We start from the raw sequence: 22,767 nt of genomic DNA on the forward strand, positions 1-22,767 counted from the left end.
ATGCACAGAGAGAGAAAAACACTGTCCCCTTTAGGATTCAGGAAGTTAGCTATGGAAGACACTCTTCTCTGATCAGATAGAGTAATTCGGGCCTCAGCTTATATTCATTAAATGCACTCCATTTAATAAGCACAGATTAGTGGCCATATGCTCCACGGTACTGTAGTTTACATTGTGACCTGTTGAAGTGAAATGAATGAGATTTGTTTTCCCCGCAAAGTAAAAACAAATTCCATGCATAAAATTCACCTTGGAGCCATTTACATTATACTGATTTGTTATATGCTGTTCCATTTCTCAAAATATCTTTAAGAGTATTTTTCATCTTGGGAAAAAAAAAGTCTCTATTCAACCAGTTAAATGTCAAATAATTCAAGATTTCCCTTTATGTGCAAATGTAGTGGCACTTAAAATGCAAGCAAATGATTTGACAATAAATCCGAGTTTTGATTTGCTCAAGAATCCCATGTTTCAGTACTCGTGGCCACTTCCAAGGCACCCAAACTTTGTCAAATACCTCTTTACAGTGATGGCTAAAGAAGTCTGACAATCAATTGGGCAATATCTTCCGAGCTACTGTGTTCCGCTACATCCCCAAATGCTCAAAAACAGGGAAACTAATGAGACGCTATTCCACGGAAAAAAAAAAAGCACTGAACAAAGTTCACCTTAGAGCCATTTTCCATCACCCTCTACCACATTTCTGTAAGTTGTATGGAGCTACTGCTCTATGAAATAAGAGGACTATGTTACACCCTGTTACTAATTTTTTCTTTTTCATACTAAATCTCTAGGGATGAAAGAGAGCTGGTTGCTGTTTCCTTAAATAAAACATTATCATCAGCTTGCTTTAAAGCCAGTCTGCTGTTTGAAAATAGCACAGGGCCCCAAGAACAAGATGTTTCTCCCCCAACCAGCAGTTTTTGGAACGGTAGTCAAAGAATATTCATGCGCTAGAGAAGAATCCTGTGCTCTCTAGAAAGTTCACAGGTTCATTATACCTCACAGCAAGATGGGACCAATGGGACCTCAGAATATAACCCTGCAGATTCCTGCACAATCCTCAGAACTTTTTGGTTCTTCAGACACATTCTGTTCTGTCCAAAAAATCCTCTGCATTAAATCTCAAAGGGCTAATACTTCCGGTCATAAAAAGAATAAAAATAAAATCACTTGTTACTAGACTGCTAGGACACAACTACACTTCTCCCCAACACTTGACTCTGTTCCACTCCAACTCAACCAACCAGGGAACAGCAACAAACACTCTACCATCCCTCGGCAGATTTGATTCCCTTTCTCCGTACCATCTCCATTTCCCAAATAATTTACGTTTTTTCAGAGTAGGCTTTCTTTGTGGCGGGTAGCAAAAACCAGACTGCATCCTGGAACTAGGAGCCCATGGATACATGCTCTGTCTTGCAAGCCTGAAGGTAGACACTAGCCATTCACGGGAAGTCAGGAGCTTTCCTCCAAGTTTCTAAAGAGCACACAGTGACAGAAAACGCATGGTTTTCCCTCACAAGGCTGGCTTTATTCAATGTTCAAATAATATTCACCTTCAGAATAATGCAAAGCCAAACAAAGGCCTTGATATGAAAAAAAAAAACCACAATCAAAGCCATTAAGATGGTAATACAAAGCTCACAGATTATTCTGGAGCTACTCCAGAACAAGATGAAGGAGGAGCTGAGAACAGAGAGAGACTGTCCCGTAACTGCTTAAAGTATTCCTTAAATTATTCATCATTATTCAGGACTACTCTTGGATTCTTCATCAACACTTCACTCCCAGATGGTGCCATCATCATGGGCTTGATCATCTCTGGATGACTAGGGGAGCTATCCTACCCTGATATGCAACAACTCAGTTTCGTTTGCTCAGGCTTTGTTACCTCTCGGCTGGATTACAGCAGGAAGCGTGAACCTGTTTAGCACAGAGGACACCTCTGGGCACTTCCTCATAACAGAAGTAGCAGGAAACATCGCACTTCTCTACTTTCTGTATTAGCTTCCCACAAAAGATTCTACCAAACGTTAAGGGCTTAATCCATAGTTTTACAGCCTAGGCCCAGGACATGTTTTACAAATATACCCCAAAATTCCTGCCAAGGAAAACTCTGGTCAACATGTCCTTCTGTCTGACAGAAGAGAATGTTTCACATTAAAGGATAAAGCATACTGCAGTTTGTAAGCAGGAGGTTAAGGAATCCTTTTCCTCCCCGCTCTCTGGCACAATCACAATTTCATTATCCACTTCAACAGCAGAAGTCCTTTTTTTAACCTTCTTCCTTTTTTAAAACACCTATATGAAGAAAAACACCAAAATAATGATCTCCGGAGGTCCCTTCCTACCTTACCGATTCTATGATTCTATGGAAACAAAAATTTTTAAAATCCCTAGCAAAACAGGACTTTCAACTTCATGTAGTTCTCAAACGGCACAAGAAATGACAGAACTAATGGAGCAGGGGTGACATGTATAGATTCACCCCGCATCGGAAGGTACCCTAATAGCACAGCCACGAGCACAGTCACAAATTCTCTCAAAGCAAAGCAGAAGAGGACGGCAAATAGAGGAGGAAAATAACTAAAACACTAAGTTAAAAGTGGGACCACAGCCTGAAAAAATCTCAGAGCAAACACTTCTGGCTGGTCAAGGCACAAAGCCAAGAAGTATCATTTAAAACATACAGCAATATAATGAATCTCCTCTTGCTAGGAGTCTAACAGATGCTCACAAGGAACAACACTGCAGCCACAATATGATTGTATTAATGCAATTATCCTGAAATCAGACCGAAACCTGAACTGCTTCATCAGCTTCATACAATTCATTTGCTTTTTAATACTGTGATGTTACTTCAGCTATCGCCACATAAGCCTTCCAGAAAAAATCAGACCCAACTGAACGTCTGTTGGTAACTTTACCAGATAGGTCAAGGACAGAAAGGAGGAACTCAGTGATCAAGAACAGTTCCAAAACTGACCTTTCTAAAAAAGACCGGGCTGCTTCAGTGAAGCAGGGGAGAAAAAGCACAAGATGCTAGTATCATTCCACAAGGGAGGGTTCCAATTTTCAAAGCAGTCAAATCAATGCCTTTCACGAACATAACATTCACTGCCTATTCACTGCCTTCAGAATTTGTATTTGTGAAACTGGTCTTCTAATAATGGGAGGCTCAAATTAACGTAAGGGAGCAGTGCCCTCTCTCTTCTCCCTTCCATTTGTTCCGACTTTGAAATACTTCAGTTGCCTACAAATCTGACCAGAGGCAGACCGAGCTAAATTCTCGGATTCTGCAGATAGCATAGCGCCGCTGATGCCCGTGGAGCTTGTGCCAAGTGATGCCAGCTAGGCTTGTGGCCTGCTCTCTGCACTGTATCTCCTCAGTAGTTATTTTTTTCCATCAGTAAGCCAATGGCAGCAAAAAGATATGCACTGAGTAGTACTTACTGCAGTTCTCAGCCTTTTTATTCCGATGAATCACGGTCTTCTGACTAGGCGTGCTGAAGAGGCTGGTCCAGTTGACAGTGTGGTAGTAACACAAATTACTGTTGTCGGTTATGTAGATGTTGCCAGCGCTGATTTGCTTCAAGGACTGAAACTGCAAAGAGGTAATGCCTTGCTGCTTTAGGATGAGTAAAGAAAGGCCACTGTCATGAAAACAAAAGAGAACAGGAATTATTGCCAGAAGACAGAATTTATTACAGCTAGTTGGGAATTTCCCACTAGAATGATTTTCAAATGGCAAGATGACCTTTTCTGCAAAACTGAAATTTGGTCAGAACGCTTTTATTTTGGTGTGATAAAAACGACAACACAACTATTACATGAGCCAACACACATTGTTTTATTGCCTAGAAAATTACGAGCCTTGTGAGAAGTGTGGTACTACAAGCTGTGATGCTCACAATACTAGGCCAAATGGGTCAGAGCTACTACCAAGTCAGACGCAGTTCCATTTCATCCACTGTACCTTTTTCTTTAAATGAAGCACCATTGTGAAAACTGAAGAAAATACAGAAAGTTTTCGTTTCTTTTTTAAAAGGTGGACTTAATGCTCTGATGGTTTATAAGCTAAGGAGAAGTGAAGTCATGCCCAGTATATTAAAGCCTTCTGTCAGACATCAATTTAATGCCATTTATAGTAATACAGGAAGAAACCATTATTTTCAAGAAAACTCTTGAGTCCACTTTCTACGATTCATTTTTTCTTTTAATATGTGGCTATCTTTCTTAATCAAAAAAATAATAAATGATTGTCTGTGTAACATGGAAATAACCGCATGCATTTTATGACTGAAAATCAGTGAGGCCGATACCTGGTTTCTGGGCATCCTTTAAGTTGTTGTATTAAATGATTTTAACTGTTTTCCAGCTGTTCTGAACAAAAATTGTTGTTTCCAAATAGAATCCTGGGCTGTAATTTCATCTCAAGGTTTCACTGCTATTCATAATCTGCTTGGCCTGTTGTTTAAGATGTTAGCAGAATCCCATGATTCTGTTAGCAGAATCCCATGACATTTACACAACTAGGAACCAGGGCTTGCTGTATATATCATATAACTATCTTGTGGCACTACCCCATTACTTCTCACTGTATTTGCTTCTCTCCAAAACCAACTCATCTGTATCAGCTTTCATACCAAAACATCGCTGGTAAAAATGGAAATACAGAGCTAATGTAGGCTCCATCTGCAATGTACTTCAGGGATCTCCGATCCTCCTTGTATGCGTCTCTACTGTTTAAGACAGCATCATTCCGTGGGCACATGAGCCTGCACTTCAAATCAGAATTTTTCAGTGAAGAAGTACAACCTGCTGGATAACTAGGTTAATCTCCCCGCCCGCCCCCCCTTTTTTAAGTCATATTTCAAATTCATACAGGTTTTTAAAATTGAGGACAGATCATGACCACCTGGCACACTACCATAAAGAGTATTTTTTGGATGAGTTAATGGCTACAAAAGTGATCCAACACATTTTTGACTTATTTTCTTCCCCCCAATCTCCACATTCAAAAATTACTGCTATTATAAACAAGGGATGAACGATCAAAAATAGTATTAATGAAATCCCTGGTAACAGCAAAAATGAATGAATTTATGATGCCTTTCTCAAAGGACACTGTATTCTATAGTACTAAACAGAGAATCTTTGAACACTAGTAACGCTGCAAAATGATTCCCAGAACAGAGAGTGACCTTACCTATACAGAGCTCTTCCGCCAATAGTTACCAAGTTAGAAAACACTCTGAAATCTGTCATATTCTCAGGCCACGACTGTATGTTCAAATATCCTGAAGGAGAGAGAAACAGACACACGAGTGTCCATCATTTCAGCCATAAAGTCTGTTTTATCAAGACATGTACTAGGACAGGCTTAGCCTTTAATCCAAAGATTGTGCTTGTTTGGGAAAAAAAAGCAAGCAGATAATGAACGCTGCAGAGTACTGTCTTTGAATTCAGTCTGCTCAGCACTGTCTCCTCCAGGAAAGCAAAGGAGGATTCTAGCACAGTTACAGCAACAACCTCAGCACTAGACCACTCTCAACATCCATAATTAAGGCACACCTGAAATATCCAAGCTGAAATCTCACAACGCCTCCCAGCCTTTTCTGAACAAGAGCAGAAGACAGAATGAAGATTCGCCTGAATTTAGAACATGAGTTTTAAGATGTGCTAGACACCTGGGACAGAAGTTCAGAATCTGAGGTATTAAAAGGTAACAGAATTTTCTTTTAAACAAAGAGACACATTCACATTTGTGTCTGACTTGTTCTTGACTGAAGAGCCATCTTATGCACAAGTAGTAACTGGAATATTTATTCTGTGTTACACAGACATCTACAGAGTGCTGATCTCTATGATTTTGTTTAAGTACAAGACTTAAATGCAACACATCCATCAGCATATGGGTAGTTCCACTTAAATATTAGAGCTTAGACTTTCAACTAGAGCATGTGCTTAAAGAAGGGCAGTCGCTACAGATACCTAGGTGCCACATTATCTACGACATCAATTAGAGAGATTCAGCATTAATTTTCACTTCTATAATCCCACTGTCTCACTGAAATCATTCTGGTTGTTGACAGACAATTATATCTTTTGAAAGGTGAAGCAAGGAGGAGTGAAGTCATTACAAATGCCAAGCACTTGCTTCTTCTGTACTTCCCTATCTGTATAAAATCAGCAATCGAGAACTAAAACTTGTTAGCATCTTCCCTCCTGTCCCCTAAATTCTGAAACAACAGTAAACAAGAGGCAAACTCCATCCGTAAGTACAGACTTCTAGCTATATGACCCGGCTGAAATATCACAAAAGATGGGAGGGGGTTACCACCTCACACATTATACTTTTCTTTAAATTTGCCGCATCAGATGCTCTCAGACCAGAAGTAACTGCAAAGACAGACTGGCTTGTTTTCTGTCAGACCAAAAGAAGTAGCTGCAAAAACAGAATGGCTTATTTTTTTTCTGAGGGCTTTATCAAATGCTTTCGAGTGAAAACAATGGTTTTACAGCATCATTCTCCTCACTAGCTGCTCCTTGCAACACTTGCCCCACTTTGCTGGCATGGAGCCAAGACCTATCTCCCACTTAGCAAGAGGGTCCTAGTTTTCTGATGTTTGTATACAAACCGCCCAGATGTAATGGGCATTCTGTATTCACGAGAACAAAAACAACACACTTGTGAATAAAAATCGACACTGAAGTTGTTAAGTACTAAACTTCTATCAAATTTCCAGCACAGTCAGTTTAAATGAAAAAGCATCATCTTTTCCTCACGGAAAGTCAACAAACATACGCTACAAGGGCGGAATGAGGAAGAGTTCAGACTATATGGCATCAAAAGTGTATTACCTGTAATCTCTCTCACTGTTTGGAAGATATTTAATTTCTCTGGATTGATTGCAGCAATTGTGTGATAAGGGTCCCTGAAAAGTTAAAGAATAAAACATGATGCTCTGAATAAAATAAATAAATAAATAAAAAGGTCAGGTTCACAAAGCTACACCACAGAGAAGCAGTATTCAGGAGGTCACCACTTTGCTGTCAGGCAGCACATGCCCCAGATTTTCCAGTTTCTTCAGACTGTTGATCCTGCAGAATCTGTATCAAACTTCTCCCAAGTCATCTTCATGGGAAATGATGGTGCTCAGTATCTTTGAGGATCAAACTGCTAATATTTTAGAAAGTATTTATCCCTGCAGAAAATTAATGGATTCTGAACAACAATGGATGATATCCCTAAAGGAAAGATATCATTTCAAAATGTTTTCCATGACTAGCTTAAATGGTTCAGTTGCAATACCTTACAACCAAGACTGGCAAATTGCTACTAAAATGAAAAGCAAGTTACAAGCAAAACAAAACTAAATGCATGCCAGCAGTGCCTGACACGTGAATTAGAAGGGTGCAATTTTAATCAAGCGTTGAACAGGGACCATCAAAAAATGCAGACCTTGCCAAGCCTCTTAGGTTTGTCGTGCGAGAACTGAAATGCCTCCATCAAACATTAAAATCTCTAAGTTAGGCATGCTACATTATAACAACCTGAAGCTGATCTTGATTGCGGGTACCATCATTTAGCAAACACATTTTTAAAAAATTTCAAAGGAGTAAAAGAGCGTTCTCCTGGAGAATGTCCACCATAAGCAAATATACTATGACTCTCTGTCTACTTCAAGAAGCCCATTAGAAGCCCATCAGAAGACTAATGCAAACAAAGTCCTTTAAAAATCTCCAAAAAGGTTCTTTTGTAGCATCACAATACGGTATTTTTATGGGTTTTCTGAGGGCAGAAAACAACCTCAGGACAGGTGGAGCATGCCTGCCCATCTCTCCCCCTCTGTTTTCCAGGAGGCATTGTGTTTGGAACTGGAACATGCAGGGAATCAACCATTAAAAATGGGAAAGCCTTGCTTGTACTAAACACAAGGTCACTGAATTTAACCTTCAAATCCCAAGATTACGCAGTCTTTGAAGATAAAAATATATATTTAAACCCCTTAACCAACCAACACGTCCGACATGGCTGTTTTATCAGCATACTGCAGAATAATGCAGTCATCTATCATCATTCTTATAAGCAGAGACAGATTTTTCAAGATTTCTCAGTAGAACAGTAGCATCCAAGCTATATAGGTCTACTCATTTTCCAGTCAATGTCTGTCTTTGTCTCAGGTGGCAGGTGTGTAACTTAATGAAGATGACTCCATCCATGCACTTCAGTAGAGTACTACTTCAAAAGAATGACTATTACTGACTCACCTAAACCTAGGTCTACCTTCACCCCACTTCACTTCAGGACACTAATTAAAGTCCCTAAGGAACCTCATCACTCTAGACTCCCTCCATCATTAGCGCAGAGAGGGACGTATCCTGAGGGCTAGTCCTGACGCCTACCACCCGAGTCATGCTCTGAAGGTAACCATCACTGGCTGCAGAATATTACTCTACTCCTCATACACATACCTCAGCTCCATGTCTAAATTTAGACTGCATGAATCTTATCCCATACCTGTAACCAAATCTGTACATGGGAAGACACACACTGACTTCTGCAGTTTTGCTATGGCTCTGTAATATTTTAGCAATTGATACAAGCAAAAGTGTATAGAAACCATTCATAATTATATACTTTGTGTATGAACTATTACAAATAATTATGCCTGTAAAAGTTCACAATTGCATATATGCTTTGTATATATACTATCATAAATAAACGGAGGCCTGAGGTTCAAGTATTCAGGAAAAGTAAGCAAGGACAGCATGGTATATTGCAGGACCAATTGCAATTGCAGTTACCAGTCCAAACAAAAAAATCCACCCTCTTAGCATCTTTCACTGAAGTTACTCTCTGCCAATATAAAACAATTTTCAGTTCCCCATAGACCACGAGACTGTAAAACTCTAGTATCTGAAATGTTGACAATTTGTATTTTTAAAAGCTACTACTCACTCTGACTGAATGAATTCATGCCAAAAGTTAATTAAAAGCGCAAGCATAAACATGTATTACTGTTGTTACTACTGCTATTTTAAAAACTCCTGCAAATATAATAGCAATCTTAAATAAAAAGCTGTTCCAGAAATACTAAGTTATTTTAATTAGTTCTTAAATATCCTTCTCTTTTTAATAATATAAACTATTGCTGTGGAAAATTTAGGGTTACAGAACTCTGCATTCACTTAAAGACTGGCTGGAGTTATTTTCCTCATAAAGAATGAGAGACTAAGTGTTACATAGCTCCAGCTTAACTGTCCTAGGCTTATACTCTTCTATTAAAGTGAGGCAACATATTTTAACTCTGTTTTATAGTCTGTATTTTAGATCTTTTTAGAGGAATATGATTTTATTCAACATTGGTTTTGCTAAGTCTTAAGTTTTGTAGATTTGTTAATGTAACTTGTGCCACAACTTTGCAATTAGCGTACCATAATTTTTGCAGCTAATGCTTAATACTAAAAATTGCATTTCACTTCAGGCACTAACTAATCCATACAGACCGCTCAAGCTAGATAACCACTTGTGTTGCATTTACTAACATACTTCCTGCAATGTGAGGTTTAATAGATTTACAGTCAGCTTCCTGGGTGGTCATCTGAGCAGATTAGAAAGTACGAAGGGCTGAGCACCATCTCCTGCATTACCTTCTCCAGTGCTTCCACAAGTCAGGAGCGGCGCTTCCTTAAATCACCCAAACTAAAGCCCTTCTCCCTCCCTATGCTTTACCCTATGCTACATTAACTGCTCACACTGTACTCCCCGCTTGAGAGAGAAGCGGACCAGCTACACAGCAAACCTCACGCTTCCCGGCCTTGGAGAATCACCGAGCCATAGGACCCCAGTGAAAGGGCTTTTCTATTGCCTTCTCCCTGGTTTGAGTCAAGACGGTGGCAAGAAAGTATTACAACCAAGCACCGTATCAAACCGCAGAAACACGCCAGTTCTTTCCACCGCAACTACTAAGTTTGAGCTGCGCAGCCTAGCATCAACCACTTCTTTATCTAAACATACCTGGATCTACAGAAAGACTAATGCAACATCTGCTGACATTAGCCATGGTGGAATTCCATTTCAGCTCAATCTGCAGATGGCCAGTTAACCATGCTTTTGCTATGCCACAATGCTGCAAGCATGGAGGTGGTCAAAGAACTGTACTAAGATCTTAAATGTTGCCAGCCAGTTGCACCTAATGTTAAAAGTTTCAAGAAGTCTAAAAGAGTATGTTAAAATATGAAGTCTGTGCAGTGGTAGAACTCAATACTTCACACTGTTAGTGTACCACATCAACATTGAAATCCAAGGATTTCATCTTATTCATGCATTTAAAAGATCTTTAAGATTTTGCGTATTTTAATGGGTCCCGAAATATCTCAAACCATAACATGCAATTCATTGTGGCTAATTACACAAAGGCTGAAGTAGGAGGAAGATGTAATCATATTTATGTTCTCCTAAGGACAGAAAAGCAACAACACAAGAAAGTAGCCAGCTGCACTGGGCCTCATCTCATCATCGAAACAGAACACATCTGTTTCCCTGGACATATCCCATTCTTGTGGTGTTACACCAGGTGTTCGCTTTTGCTATAATAGCGAACACATCATGCTCTAAAATACAAGTAGTAAGACACTAGTTATCTGGCTGATATATCCTCCTTCAGAAAGAGAAATTGGTGAGACTTTCAAATACTGGTTCTGTATCTGCACATCTTCAACCACAATTAAGATTTATTCAATACACCGGCATATTTAAATCAATATACTGCATATATATCAATATACTGCAATATACCACCAAGTTTTACAGATCTTTGCAATTGAAATTTGTACACATACTTCAAAACTGACCGTGTATTGTTAGGTTCAAATAAGAGAGGGCAGCTTTTCTGCATTCATATGCAGTGACCCTTCCTTAGACTATGATAATTCACGCCAGATAAGGTACACCCTCCACTTTCTATGTCACTGGCCATACAAAATTTAAAACAAACTAACGGAAGGTAACTTTCTTTTCTCCCTTCTCTTTTCTGAACAGCCACTATTGTAACCCAGTGCCAAAGATCTCATAAAGTAACCACAAATCCCAGCTGTCTTTTCTGTTTCCAGTACACTCTACCTTGTCTTTTTTTTTAATTTATTTTCATGGAAATTGAATTATAAGAATCAGGTTAACAGTATTCCTTCACAATAGAAGGCAAAAAACTAATTTATCCTGGATCTGCTATACAGTGAAAGAAGCCAGCAGCCATAAGAGGTGGACGTAATCGGTTTCAGCCGGCACCATGACATAGCATCTTAAAATTTTGTCACTTACCCATGAATCCCAGTAACAAGAAAGATAAGGTTGCCGTTGATCTTGGTACAGTTTATGAACTTGTCAATGTTGCTGGAATCCACCGTCTGAGCTGACACTAAACTCCCTGTTCCAATGCCATCACACGCTGCCAAAACAAGGAGTTTATGTAAAGAACTAGGAAAAACAATTACTGAGTCAGAACATGTTGGCTCTCTAGATACCACTCCATTTCTTCCAGAGATAACCCAACAGCAATGTGTTAAAAAGGCACTCCTTAGCGATATTCTCAAATAAGTACGTGCAAATTATTGAAGCAAACAATATGCTCGTGCGCTGCGTACCTGCCAAAGAAAGGTATCCTGGCGAACAGGTTAAGGTTTCACACTGATCCAAACACATTTATGAACCCCACAAACTCCCACTTAAGTCAGCTACAGACAAATGCTCGATGACTGAGCTCAGACTAGGCCAGCCGTATCATATCTTTGTGCGCAGTTCATCGTAGAAACTAAGGGGTCCTAATGTTACTAGCTCAATAGGCCACCTTTGCCCAGGTGGACCTGTGAATTCGACCGTTCACATGCCATAAAGTCCTTCAGAAAGGAAAAACAAATCTTCTCTCATCATCTGACTAGATAAATCAGTGGGACCTAGAGAAGAAATCCTGTTAACAAACTTTCCTGTGTGGCCTTGTAACTCAGAAGTTGCACCCTCTGGGAAACGCGATGCATCCCTGAACAAAATCTTCCCACCTTCCATCAGACAGCATTTCTGTCTTGCTAACTGGACTCATTTAATGGCAACTATCTGCAGCACACCTGAACCCTTCATATACAAGTGGTAACTTTCCTCTTTCCCTTTGGGTAAGGGTAAGAGCTTGACAGGACCATGAGGTGCATACTTTAATACATGCAACTCCATGTATCTGTGCTAAAGTTCTTTACCACAACGAGACTGAAGAGCTGGACACTGTGTTCACACAGAGTTAAGTCACTATCCAGCCTTGGCAGAAGTGTCAGAGCGTGTTTCAGTCATATAGAGTGACTCTGGATTTTCTATGTTTTAAGCAGTTCCATTGTGAATTCCTTTCCAGACATGGCTTACATTAGGACTCAAAAATGGCATAAGCCCACAGGGGAAAAACCATCAGCCCTTTGCTTCCAAGACCTTCAAACCGGAGGAAAAAGTCTCCGTAAGATCACCTGGGACAAAGTACTCTATGTATTTCAGTCTTCTCACAAGCACCATTACATTAGTAAAAAAAAAAAAAAAAAAAAAAAAAAAAAACAAAAAACAAAAAACAAAAAACAAAAAAAACACACACACTTCATCTAAGACATTCAGAGCATAAACTACTTTCAAGAAAGGCTCTACTAAATCACTGCCTACCTTTAGGACAAATGTCAGTGCAGGGCTTGCACATCTTTATGCCATTTTCTTCAACCTCCATCTTGGAGCTCGGACATGCACGTACACAAGAGCTCGAGTCTACCACAAAGTTGTCTGAAGAAAAGGAAGTATTGATAGAAAATGAACTGGATTGAGTAATACTGGGACACGTGTTTTTGGCTTCCATGCCAGAACATATTACTTGCTTCAGCACTTCCATATTAACATTTCAGGTTCAGTGTTTTCAAAAACATCTATGCAGGAAAATCAGGCATGTCTTTTGATCTATGACAATCCATGAGCTGTCAGTCTCCCATACTCTCTCCAGCACAGGTGGGTTTTATTATCAAAGATATTAGAGGTAACAACAGCTATAGAAATAGAGAAATAAACCATGATGCTCTACTCTTTCACAAACACATACACAACACATCTGGGACACAACACTGCAGGAGATGACGACAATTGTTTCATTTTTGCCTTGTAAAACGATAGCTGGAGGGGATTTAGACTGATCCTACCTGATTGAAAGCTTAGTAATGACAAGAAAGTTAAAAAAAACAAAAACTCACATGCCCTTTAATGAAGAATTAGGGCAAAAAAAAAAAAATCACATCCCTTAAGTAATGCAATATTTAACTAAATTGATATACCATGTATCTTGCTTAAAACACAAAAAAGCCCAACAAAAACAAGATGAGAAACCCCAAATCACCCCCCTCCCAAAAATCACCTTTGTTAGAGAAAAAATAAGCTTTGATAGTCACAGTCTAATTCTGTTGTCAATTCTCCATAGAGATTTAAAAATTGGATTTTGCTTTGGGCTTAATTATGGTTCTATTTGTTATAAATTACCCATTCTTTTCATATGCGATTTATGTATGAAATAATTAATGCACACTACCACTGTAAATCTTGCTAATTAAAGGGAGAACAAGAATACTGTCTCCTTTATTTTGCATTCTAACTGACAGGACAGTATTAAAGGCTATGACAACGAGGACCCTCTAAAAACATTTTTGTGTTGTCTTCTGGCTGAGTATCTCAAAAGCATGTGTTTTGAGCATGTATGGGTTATTCTTTTTTAAATCTTTGATCATCTTCCAAGATAATAATCTGGCACCCCTTCCTTGCTACACCAATTTTACTCTGGAGTTTTAAGACTGCATTGCTGTCAGCACTGCATGCTTTTCCCTCAGAACTGCTCAGAAAATGGTTATGATAACTTTCTTTCAAACCACTGTTATTCCAAATTAAGGAAAGGGCAACAGCATCACAAAAGCATTTGGTGTCAACCGAGTACTGTTATTTTCCTGAAACAGAATTTCTATCTTTTTACAACACCACTATTTAATACAGCTTTTGGCACTATTTTAACAAGTTTAACATTGTAATGTCGCAAGTGTTGATCAAAGCATAAATGTAACAAGCGGCTGTCATGCAAAACAGAAAGCTAACGAATTCCCTTTTTTTAAAAAAGCACCACTCTAGTATAGGGCACCTGGAAAGCGCTGGCACCTCCAAATGTCATTCTTTTAAATTAACAAATGACCGAGTTATTACAGGCAGCAAGCATATGTGGCGCGACACGGCTAACAGCACTTACGTGGGCACTTTTTGACGCAAAAAGCTCCATAGGTGTACTTGGCGTTGTGATTATGCTCCAGTTGGAAGGTGGTAGGATTGTACACAAACGTCTGGGGGCACTGTGTGACACATGCTCCGCTATCATTAAAATTCATGCAGGCCTGCAAAGCAAAGGAGGAAGAAAAAAAAATTGCTCAAATCATATAGCTGCTTTTAGATTTACTTAGTTTAAAGCAGAGTCTTGATTGTTCAGAAACAGCGTTCAGAAGTATCAGCGATGAGGAATGGGATACACAGTCTCCTGATCTTCGCTTTGGCTACTCAGATTTCTTGCTAGGACCTTGGCAAATATACAGTTCATTAAAGGGAGCTCACAGAGACCCCTTAATCTGAAACACCATTTTGTGTTACCACACTTCCTACAAAAACATAACAAAACTGTAATTTGTTTCATAACTATTGTTACCACTAGCAATCAACTAATTCACAACTCGATAGGGCATTCTAAAACTGCCAAGAGTGAACAGCTATTTATCATAGTCAGTCTAAACAAATGCTAATGACTTGTTCTTTAGAGGTCCAACCTTTTGATTTCTTACAGCATGAGTCCATAGTCCAGCTGAAAACTGAAATTCCCAATTAGAAAGCCAGGGGGATAAGAGCTTCTTTTGAGCTAGCACAGGAGGGGGTCATTTCCCTAAGTGGCACGTTTAACAAGGTCAGTTGCTTCACACACTGGGAAGAGAAAATAGGACTTTGTATCACTTAGCATTCAAGCTCAGCCACCCGCAGCTGACAGAGGACAGGGCCCTGACAAATGAAGAGGCAAGTGTGTGGATAAAAAGCGTAATGGTATGCAGGGAAAATAATTGACTATGCAAGGTTGATAATTAGTAACAGGAAAAAAACCCACCGATTTCGACATTCCTTATCGCCACATATCGTGTCTATGGTTATAACCGCAATTTATAAAAATACAGGAGTAAAATTCACAACCAGTAAATGCCCAGCATCAAATTTCACATGAATATGAAAGCTGCAGCTTGGCCTGGATTCCTCTAGCATTTTAAGCAACCACTGCTACTGGATTCTGCTCTCCCCTTAACTCTTCTTCCAAATGCCAGGTTGCTTTTAAAGTTTCAGTCTAGGGTTGACTCTCTTCGATCCTTTTCAAGGATTCAAAAATAGCCAGGTGGCTCTGCATCGTTAAAGGGTTAGCAAGCATATCAACAAGTCCTCTTCCGCTATCACCCTGGTAGGGCTGCGGTAAAATTGCAAAAGAAATTCTCTGTTCTGCTGCTTTTACTAACAGATCTCATCTCCATTCCGATCATGAATGTACCAGAGCAGTCTGACCAAAGTAGCTTAGCTGTCATGTCAGAAGATTTTAGAAAGGAGAGAGTAATAATGTAACCAAGGAAGGATAAATCCGCTGCTGAAAGAGACAAACAGGGAGTCCCACGATGAAGTCACTACATTACAGAGAGCACTAGTTTCCATGACCCTCAGGAGCTTGCAGGTAAGCCAAACTGATCCTGCTTTTTCTGGTTCTTTGAGTACCACAAAAACTAGCAGTTTCTCACAGCTCCAGATTTATTTTACCAAGGTAAATACAGTCAGTTACTTCTTTATTAAGAACTGAATGGGAAGTCCACTCTGAACAGGGGGAGGTGTCGTTTCTCTGGTCTCACTGGGCATCAGATCAGGCCCTGCTCTGCATTTCAAGTTTTAGATGCAGACTGGTTTGGAATCCAAAATGAGACCATCTCTAAAACTTTGTTTTGACATGTTTTCTTGCAGTTAAGTTGGAAAAGGATTATTTTCTTGCTTTTAGAAGGGAATACACAAATGATTTTATGACAGCATATGGAAGAGGATAGATGAATTTTACCTACAAGTATTAAAACCATATTTACAACGGGATATTATTAAAGGCTGCCATAATACACTACAGGATTTTCAGTGCATCACAAACTATACTTTTGCTTATTAGTAAATACTAATTTAGTTTCCTCAACACATTTTCTACATCCACTGTTGTCTTAGGAAGCACTCTATCATGTACATGGCACCCCTCTGATGATAGTTCAGCAAACGCACAGTCAAAATAAAGCACACCACTGACACGTTAATCAAAGAGATGGCATTTTCCAGGAAGAGTCCACCTAGAAGACTCAGGAGCTTTTATTTTACAACTGCGACACTTCATATGCATTCATATTTGCATTCACATATGCAAACTTCCAGCATTTGCTGCTAAATGCTGGTACAATGTGAACAAAAGCACAGGAGCACTCAAAAGAGAAAATCAAGTTCTCTCTCTCAGCTAAAGAAAAAATATAAGCATAGTTTTTTTTTTTTATAGCCTAAAGAGTTGCACTTTTTACCCAGTGTGTAGTAAGTAATGACTAGTCCTGAAAATTGCCAAACCCCTACTGAATTTCTTTTAACATTGCTTTAGGGCCAGAAGTAAATGAGAATAGAGTTCTGAATGTTTCCCTACTGGATCAGAACAAACATGCTAGCATGAGCTTTAGCATATGCATTTCCATAAATGCCACAATTCAGAAAATAGGACTCGTTTTCTTGTAGGCTACAGTATTACAGCAATTGTACTTTAAGTAACATGCTCTTAACCTTCTAACACGGACTCGGAAAATGTGGGTTCAACACCTTGACTTTGAACGTGCTCCTCAATCATCACATGGGAAAAATAACTGCATTTTTCCCCTTAGCTTCATCTATTTAGATTGTGAATTGCACAGCCAAGAATGCTATTTTCAAATATCTAGTCCAAAACCAACACAGAACTTCTGGCAAGCTTTGGATTAGGCATATCACATACACATTGAATATCTACTTTCGTACAGCCACAATTAAACATCAGTTTTAGTAAAACCTGATAGTGAGCAAGTCAAGCCACCGCTGCATTTCGTATCTTAAAAAAAAAAAAAAAAAAAAAAACTCACAGCAGCAAAAGAGTAGCAGTTAAAAATGTATAGTTGAAGCACAACATCTACCACTACCGAATATGATATAACAGCAGGAAAGTTTCAGGTCCAGTCAGGAACAGACTCACTTTTGCCAGTTCCTTATGAACCATTTGCCTATAATACCAAAACATTTGCAACTGTCCATACCATAAGATCCCTCCTCTCCATCCTATCTGGCAGATTTTATAAGCCGTCTACTCAGCTTAATAGATGTTTGTCTCTTCAACGGCTCAGGCACCTCTGAAAATTCCCCTCTGCCTGCATACTTGTTCTAGGCTTGTTTAGGTATAGGTTTGCTTCCTCTGAAAACGTTAGCAAAATTTGTCTCTACAGCACAGTGTGAGGAGCTATGCGTTTTTGCAACCGACGTCGGGGGCTGAGGCTGCTTGCTCTATTGCAGCTAACAGACCACAAACAAGACGAATTTGGCTAGAAATATCTATGTTCAGATGGTCTATTTTTCAGTAAAAAGTCACCCCTTTCTTTTTCTCTTTCTTCACCTTAAACACAAGTATCATGTATTTGAGGTAGAGTTTATTGGAAACTACTTTCCTTCCATCTCCACTGAGAAGCAGGAACAGCAGAAAAGGTGAGTTTAAATCAAGCCTGGCAGCAATAGGAACACCTTTCACAGAGAAGCTAAATTGTATTCTTGACTTTCAAATAGAAAGCACACAGAGCAATAGTAAAGTCATGTTCAAATGCAATGATAAATACTTCTAAAAATTCCCTATCACCTCTAAAAACTAATTTTAGAAAGCAAAAGATAAAAATCAGAGACTAGCATATTAATGGTTCCCAATCTGTATTTACAAATCTCACAAATCTGTTAATGGGGAATACTAAATAGGTAAGTAATGTTTATGTAACGTGAAAACTACCGAATGATAACATTTGCAGTCAAAATCTGGGAGTGTATACGTAAAATGTTAAAAGCGGTGAATTTCACGGATTAAAGCATGAGAATCTGCACTGTAACTGCTGGGAACAAAAAAAATGAGAACTCTCACACATACAAAGCAATCCGTGTCTTTAGGTCCCGAACAGCCTCCAGCACACTCCCGGTGGCAGCAGTCACTGACGTAGGGCCCGTAGCACCGTCCATCACACTGCTCTGCGCACACTGTCTTCGTTACTAGGAGGAGGCAGGAAAAATCAGCGTGTCAGAATCAGAACTAAAGAGAGAGAGCTCTTCAACTGCACACTTATGAAAACAATAAAGCAAAACAACAGCATTGACAAAAAAGCACAAGTTCTAAGGTAATTGCTTCTGTGGTACTGGTCACCCTCATCCTCTGCAATACCTCCTGCAGGAACACCGCTAGGGGACTACGAGGGAAGAATTAAGGTGTTTGCTCTTACCTTTGGAGCATCAGGCAGAACACCGAATTTCATATTATTAAAGTTCTAGAAACAGCTAACAGAAGGATATCAGAGAAAAACACAAAGTAACTGAACAGCCTGCCAGTTCCATGTGATTTCCCCCTCCCCCTGAAGAACTGCAACTCTGAACACAAAGCATGCAGAAATTCAGAGTGAGGCCAGCAGTCTCAGAGCCAAATGCTGCTCTCAGTGGCAATCAATGTGACAAACAGGCAAGGTAGTAACAGAACGGAATACAACCTGCGGTTTGGAACACATTCCGAAACACCACGCATCCTTTTCTAAATAACACAATCCAGCCTCTATTCCTAGGGAAATGACTATATTCTACCAAATGGCAAGCACAGCGATTAAAGCAGCACCACGCTGCTGCACCTCAGTGCTTAGTCTTACACAGAGGACAGTCAACAAGGGGAGTCTCTTTCTCCCCTCACCCAGCACTTCAGTATTACCATTTCTTTTAGACATTAGGTAGTGTGGCACTAAGAGTTGCATCAACGGAAGAACAAATCTTTCCCGAATGACTACAGGGAGCTATAGCTCAGCGCAATGACTTTCGTATCACAGCGCAACAAAAATTTTGCTAGCCCCGTAGGTCTGGCCCAATTAAACTGGTGATGGATGAATCGGTAGCCCACAGCCTTGTGATCAGGTTCACACGTTGACCTGGGTGCTGTTTCTTATTCCCTAGTTCCTGGCCATCCTTTTCTAAGTGAGCACTCAAAGACCTTTTAAAAGGAAATAGTTATATTGAACATATTCTATTATATTTATATATAGCGTTTATATTGAATATATTTCAAAGGAAACAGTTACATTGAACTAGTTGCAACTGGTTGAAGTGTTCAGTAATATGCTGGAGAAGTTCATTGAGGATTTGGCCATTTTTGTACATACAATTTTAAAATAATTATGTATATATAAAATATACCTATGTATGTATGTATCTACAATGACTTGACTTTTCTACAAACTCATACAACTACTCTGTTGTTGTACTCTGTACAAGCACCTGCAAGGAAGAATCCCAGCACACTTTATGAAGATAAAGTATAAAAGTTGACAACCTCTGAGCAGAAAGCTGGCCTCTTCATCCACAGCAATTTGCAGGTGGTGATTCCAGTTGAAATAGAAACACTGAATAGTCTAGGTGCAGGCTATAGCTTATGCTTTTATCTTCAGGGAAGAGAAATTAGTACTTTCCATGCTATACAGACCACTACTTACAGCATGTCAGTAAGTTGTACTGTCAGCTGTATTTTGACAAGCAGCAGGGATGTCACGCATCTATAACTAACCTTTACCAATTATTTTTTTCAAAGCGTTTCACTGCTTCTCTATGGAAAACACTTTTCAAGGGGTCAGAGAATGCAAAAACCCTCCCAACTTTCTGCTGTTCCACTATTTAACATATCGTTGGCTCCTTTTATAAACATTTTCCAATACGAATTCCCTCCACTGCTTACTGGAAAAACTTCAAGTAATGCCAAAGCCTCTCAATATCCTCAATACTTATTTAGGAGATAAAAATGTAAATAAGCAAACAGAAGCCATCATTTATAACCTAACAAATAAAGCAATGCACTTTTTGATTAATCCTCTCTTGCTGATACCAGATGCAAACTCAGAGACAGAGGACACTTTTTCGCACAAGGCGTCAAAATGGCTCCCAAGCCCTCACAGCGGAAGGCAGCCAAGGGAAGACCCGGGAGAGAGCTCATCCGAGCCGGCCGCACCGTGGACAAAAAGCAGGTTTGAAAAACGATCGCCTCCCTGCCCGGGGGACTGGTGCCCAGCCCTGCTGCCAAACCGCAGCCGCTACCCGCCATCTTCCCTTCGCCTCACGAAAAGCCGCCATGCCCAGACCCTCCCTCACCGCGCATGCTCCACGCCCGCAACCCCCCCCACACTGAGCATGCTCAGTGCTGCCAGCCCTCACTGAGCATGCTCAGTGCTGCCAGCCCCTCCCTACTGCACATGCTCAGTGCCGCCAGCCCCCCCCCACACCACCACTGAGCATGCTCAGTGCCGCCAGCTCCTCCCCCGCCTTCTAGAAGGTTCCATGTCAGGGCATAGGCAGTAGCCAGGGTCCCCTCAGCAGCATTCTCCCTGTCCCAACAAAAGCTGCAGCTTACAGCACACTGGCAGTGCAATTTCTTTTTAAGGCACAGCTCATGGTAGAGGCTGAGCGCCTACGAGCCAGACTTCAGGTCAATACAGTTTACGCTATTTCAACTCGAAAGGAGGATGTGACCGCATGCCATGGTTGCGGACTGGGAAGGTGCTGTCAAAAAGCATTCCTTGCCCATGCTCCCGCAACCTGAAAAATTCGGGTGTGAAGCAACTCTGTGAGGAAAATTAGCATGAGGCACACAATGAGTTGCAATTTAAAGTCGTCCCTTTCCCGCAGCCTGAGGAAGCCAGCGTAGCGCTCAGCGCATCACGAAAAGCGGTCGATCCTTTGGTTGCTCACTTCTTCCTCTGGCAGCCTTTCAGGGCTTTCCCTCTCTCCTGCAGTCCCTCCTCTGAGGACCACGAGCCCCGCTGAACACGGGAAATGAAGATGTCCACCCTGATGATGCTTGAACCTTGCTTCCCTGGGCAGATGCTTTCCCGGCAGACGGCCGGAGAAGACTTCTGAACGGGCAAAGAGGCCAAGGCCCGGCTGCCAGTGCCACGCTACCAGCTGCAAAGACTCCTCCACCACTGTCTCCCCTCAAAGCAAGGCAGAGAAAGCCAAATCCTCTGTTCAGATGGAAGGAACCAAGAGACCTGCCCTTGCCGTGCCCGGCATCCGTGACCCGCGAGCCACGTTAACCACTCCCCTGGAGCAGTCGGTAAAGGAGGAGGCACAGTCAAAGCCATGATCTATGTATTTTAGGATTACACATTTCTTTCAGGGCGAGCTGCAGATAATAGTGCTTCCCTAGGCTGAGTGGTTTAAAGAGCCGTAGGAAACGAGCTCCGACAACAGCAATGGATTTAAGCAATTTACTGACATCTTTTCAGCAGTTTTCACACTATTAGGACAAAATCTCCTAAATTATTCACCCTCTTCTAAAGCCTCACTCTAGGGCTTGTGTCATAGATAGTGTTACAGATACCATTTTTTCTCCCAAATTCCTTACATTATTGAGAGACTACAACAATTTATTCCAGCATATGTTTCCTTCGAAAGAAAGCAGAAAATCCCCAGTGCAGCGACTGATCTGGAGAATTATCGCCCTCTTTTCAGCACACTACTTAAATACAGTGCCTAGAGTAAGTGCATGCTCTGCTTGTGGTTACGCACCTGTTTAATGAGGGCCTCTACCATGTTACTCAGAAAAGAAAACATTTTGACTTTTCCCCAAGACTCAAAAGTTACAAAGTGGTCTGCAAAATTTACAATTACAGCAAGAGTCTGTCGCTGTTCTTCCCTAATTGTTTATTTTACTAGGGAAAACAAACAATGCCAACAGAAATGCCAACATTTCATTCTAGGCAAAGGCCACAGCATACCTCATTTAGCTGCTGGTTCGCTGCATGCTGTATTTGCATCATAACTGCTATTGAAGGTCCAGCTCTGAAGAGGAGCTGTCAGATACCTTCAGCGGCACTTTACACAAAACCAGAAAAAAAGCTTAGGTCTGAATATTTTTAAGGATCATATTCCAGACAGTTGGCAGCAAAGGGGTTTCCCAGAAGCAAAACAAATAAAAGGCAGTAATATCTACTGTTCGAAGTCCTGAAACAATCTGATTCCAGTAAACGTAATTCAACAATTCAACTTCCTGCTGTCATTATCGTGGGGTAACCCTAGAGAAAATAAGCATAGCTGCACAGGTTTCAAACGATGGCAGTTCATGTTTTATAACCTTCCTCCAAACGCAATCAATGTGTATAGCTATGAATCAAGACTTATCCAAAAAAGGTGATACGTAAAGATGAATATTTGCTTCAACTCCCAAGACATCAAACTACATATTCAGTCATCTCATCTAGGATTCCTCCTCATCGCAAAGACACAGAGGGGGGCGCAACACATAGCTACAAATGATTTACCAAGCTAGTTTAGAGTTAGTGTATTTCAATCAAAATAGCCAGGCCTGCATGGCAGCGTGA

At 40.4% G+C, this 22,767-nt stretch overlaps 1 protein-coding gene across 1 annotated transcript in view; it reads right to left on the bottom strand.

Moving 5' to 3' along the window:
• Positions 1 to 22,767, bottom strand: part of ERBB4 (erb-b2 receptor tyrosine kinase 4) — a gene marked incomplete at its 5' end in the record, with an annotated part of 449,003 nt that overhangs the window by 161,713 nt on the left and 264,523 nt on the right. Inside the window, 7 exons of the mRNA XM_062579354.1 lie at positions 3,457 to 3,656; positions 5,213 to 5,303; positions 6,868 to 6,941; positions 11,330 to 11,456; positions 12,701 to 12,814; positions 14,307 to 14,448; positions 18,297 to 18,415. Coding sequence (XP_062435338.1) covers positions 3,457 to 3,656; positions 5,213 to 5,303; positions 6,868 to 6,941; positions 11,330 to 11,456; positions 12,701 to 12,814; positions 14,307 to 14,448; positions 18,297 to 18,415 — 867 coding nt within the window. The remainder of the gene's footprint in view (positions 1 to 3,456; positions 3,657 to 5,212; positions 5,304 to 6,867; positions 6,942 to 11,329; positions 11,457 to 12,700; positions 12,815 to 14,306; positions 14,449 to 18,296; positions 18,416 to 22,767) is intronic.

This window comes from Rhea pennata, chromosome 6 (assembly GCF_028389875.1).
Source record: "Rhea pennata isolate bPtePen1 chromosome 6, bPtePen1.pri, whole genome shotgun sequence".
In the NCBI taxonomy this organism is placed as follows: Eukaryota; Metazoa; Chordata; class Aves; order Rheiformes; family Rheidae; genus Rhea; species Rhea pennata.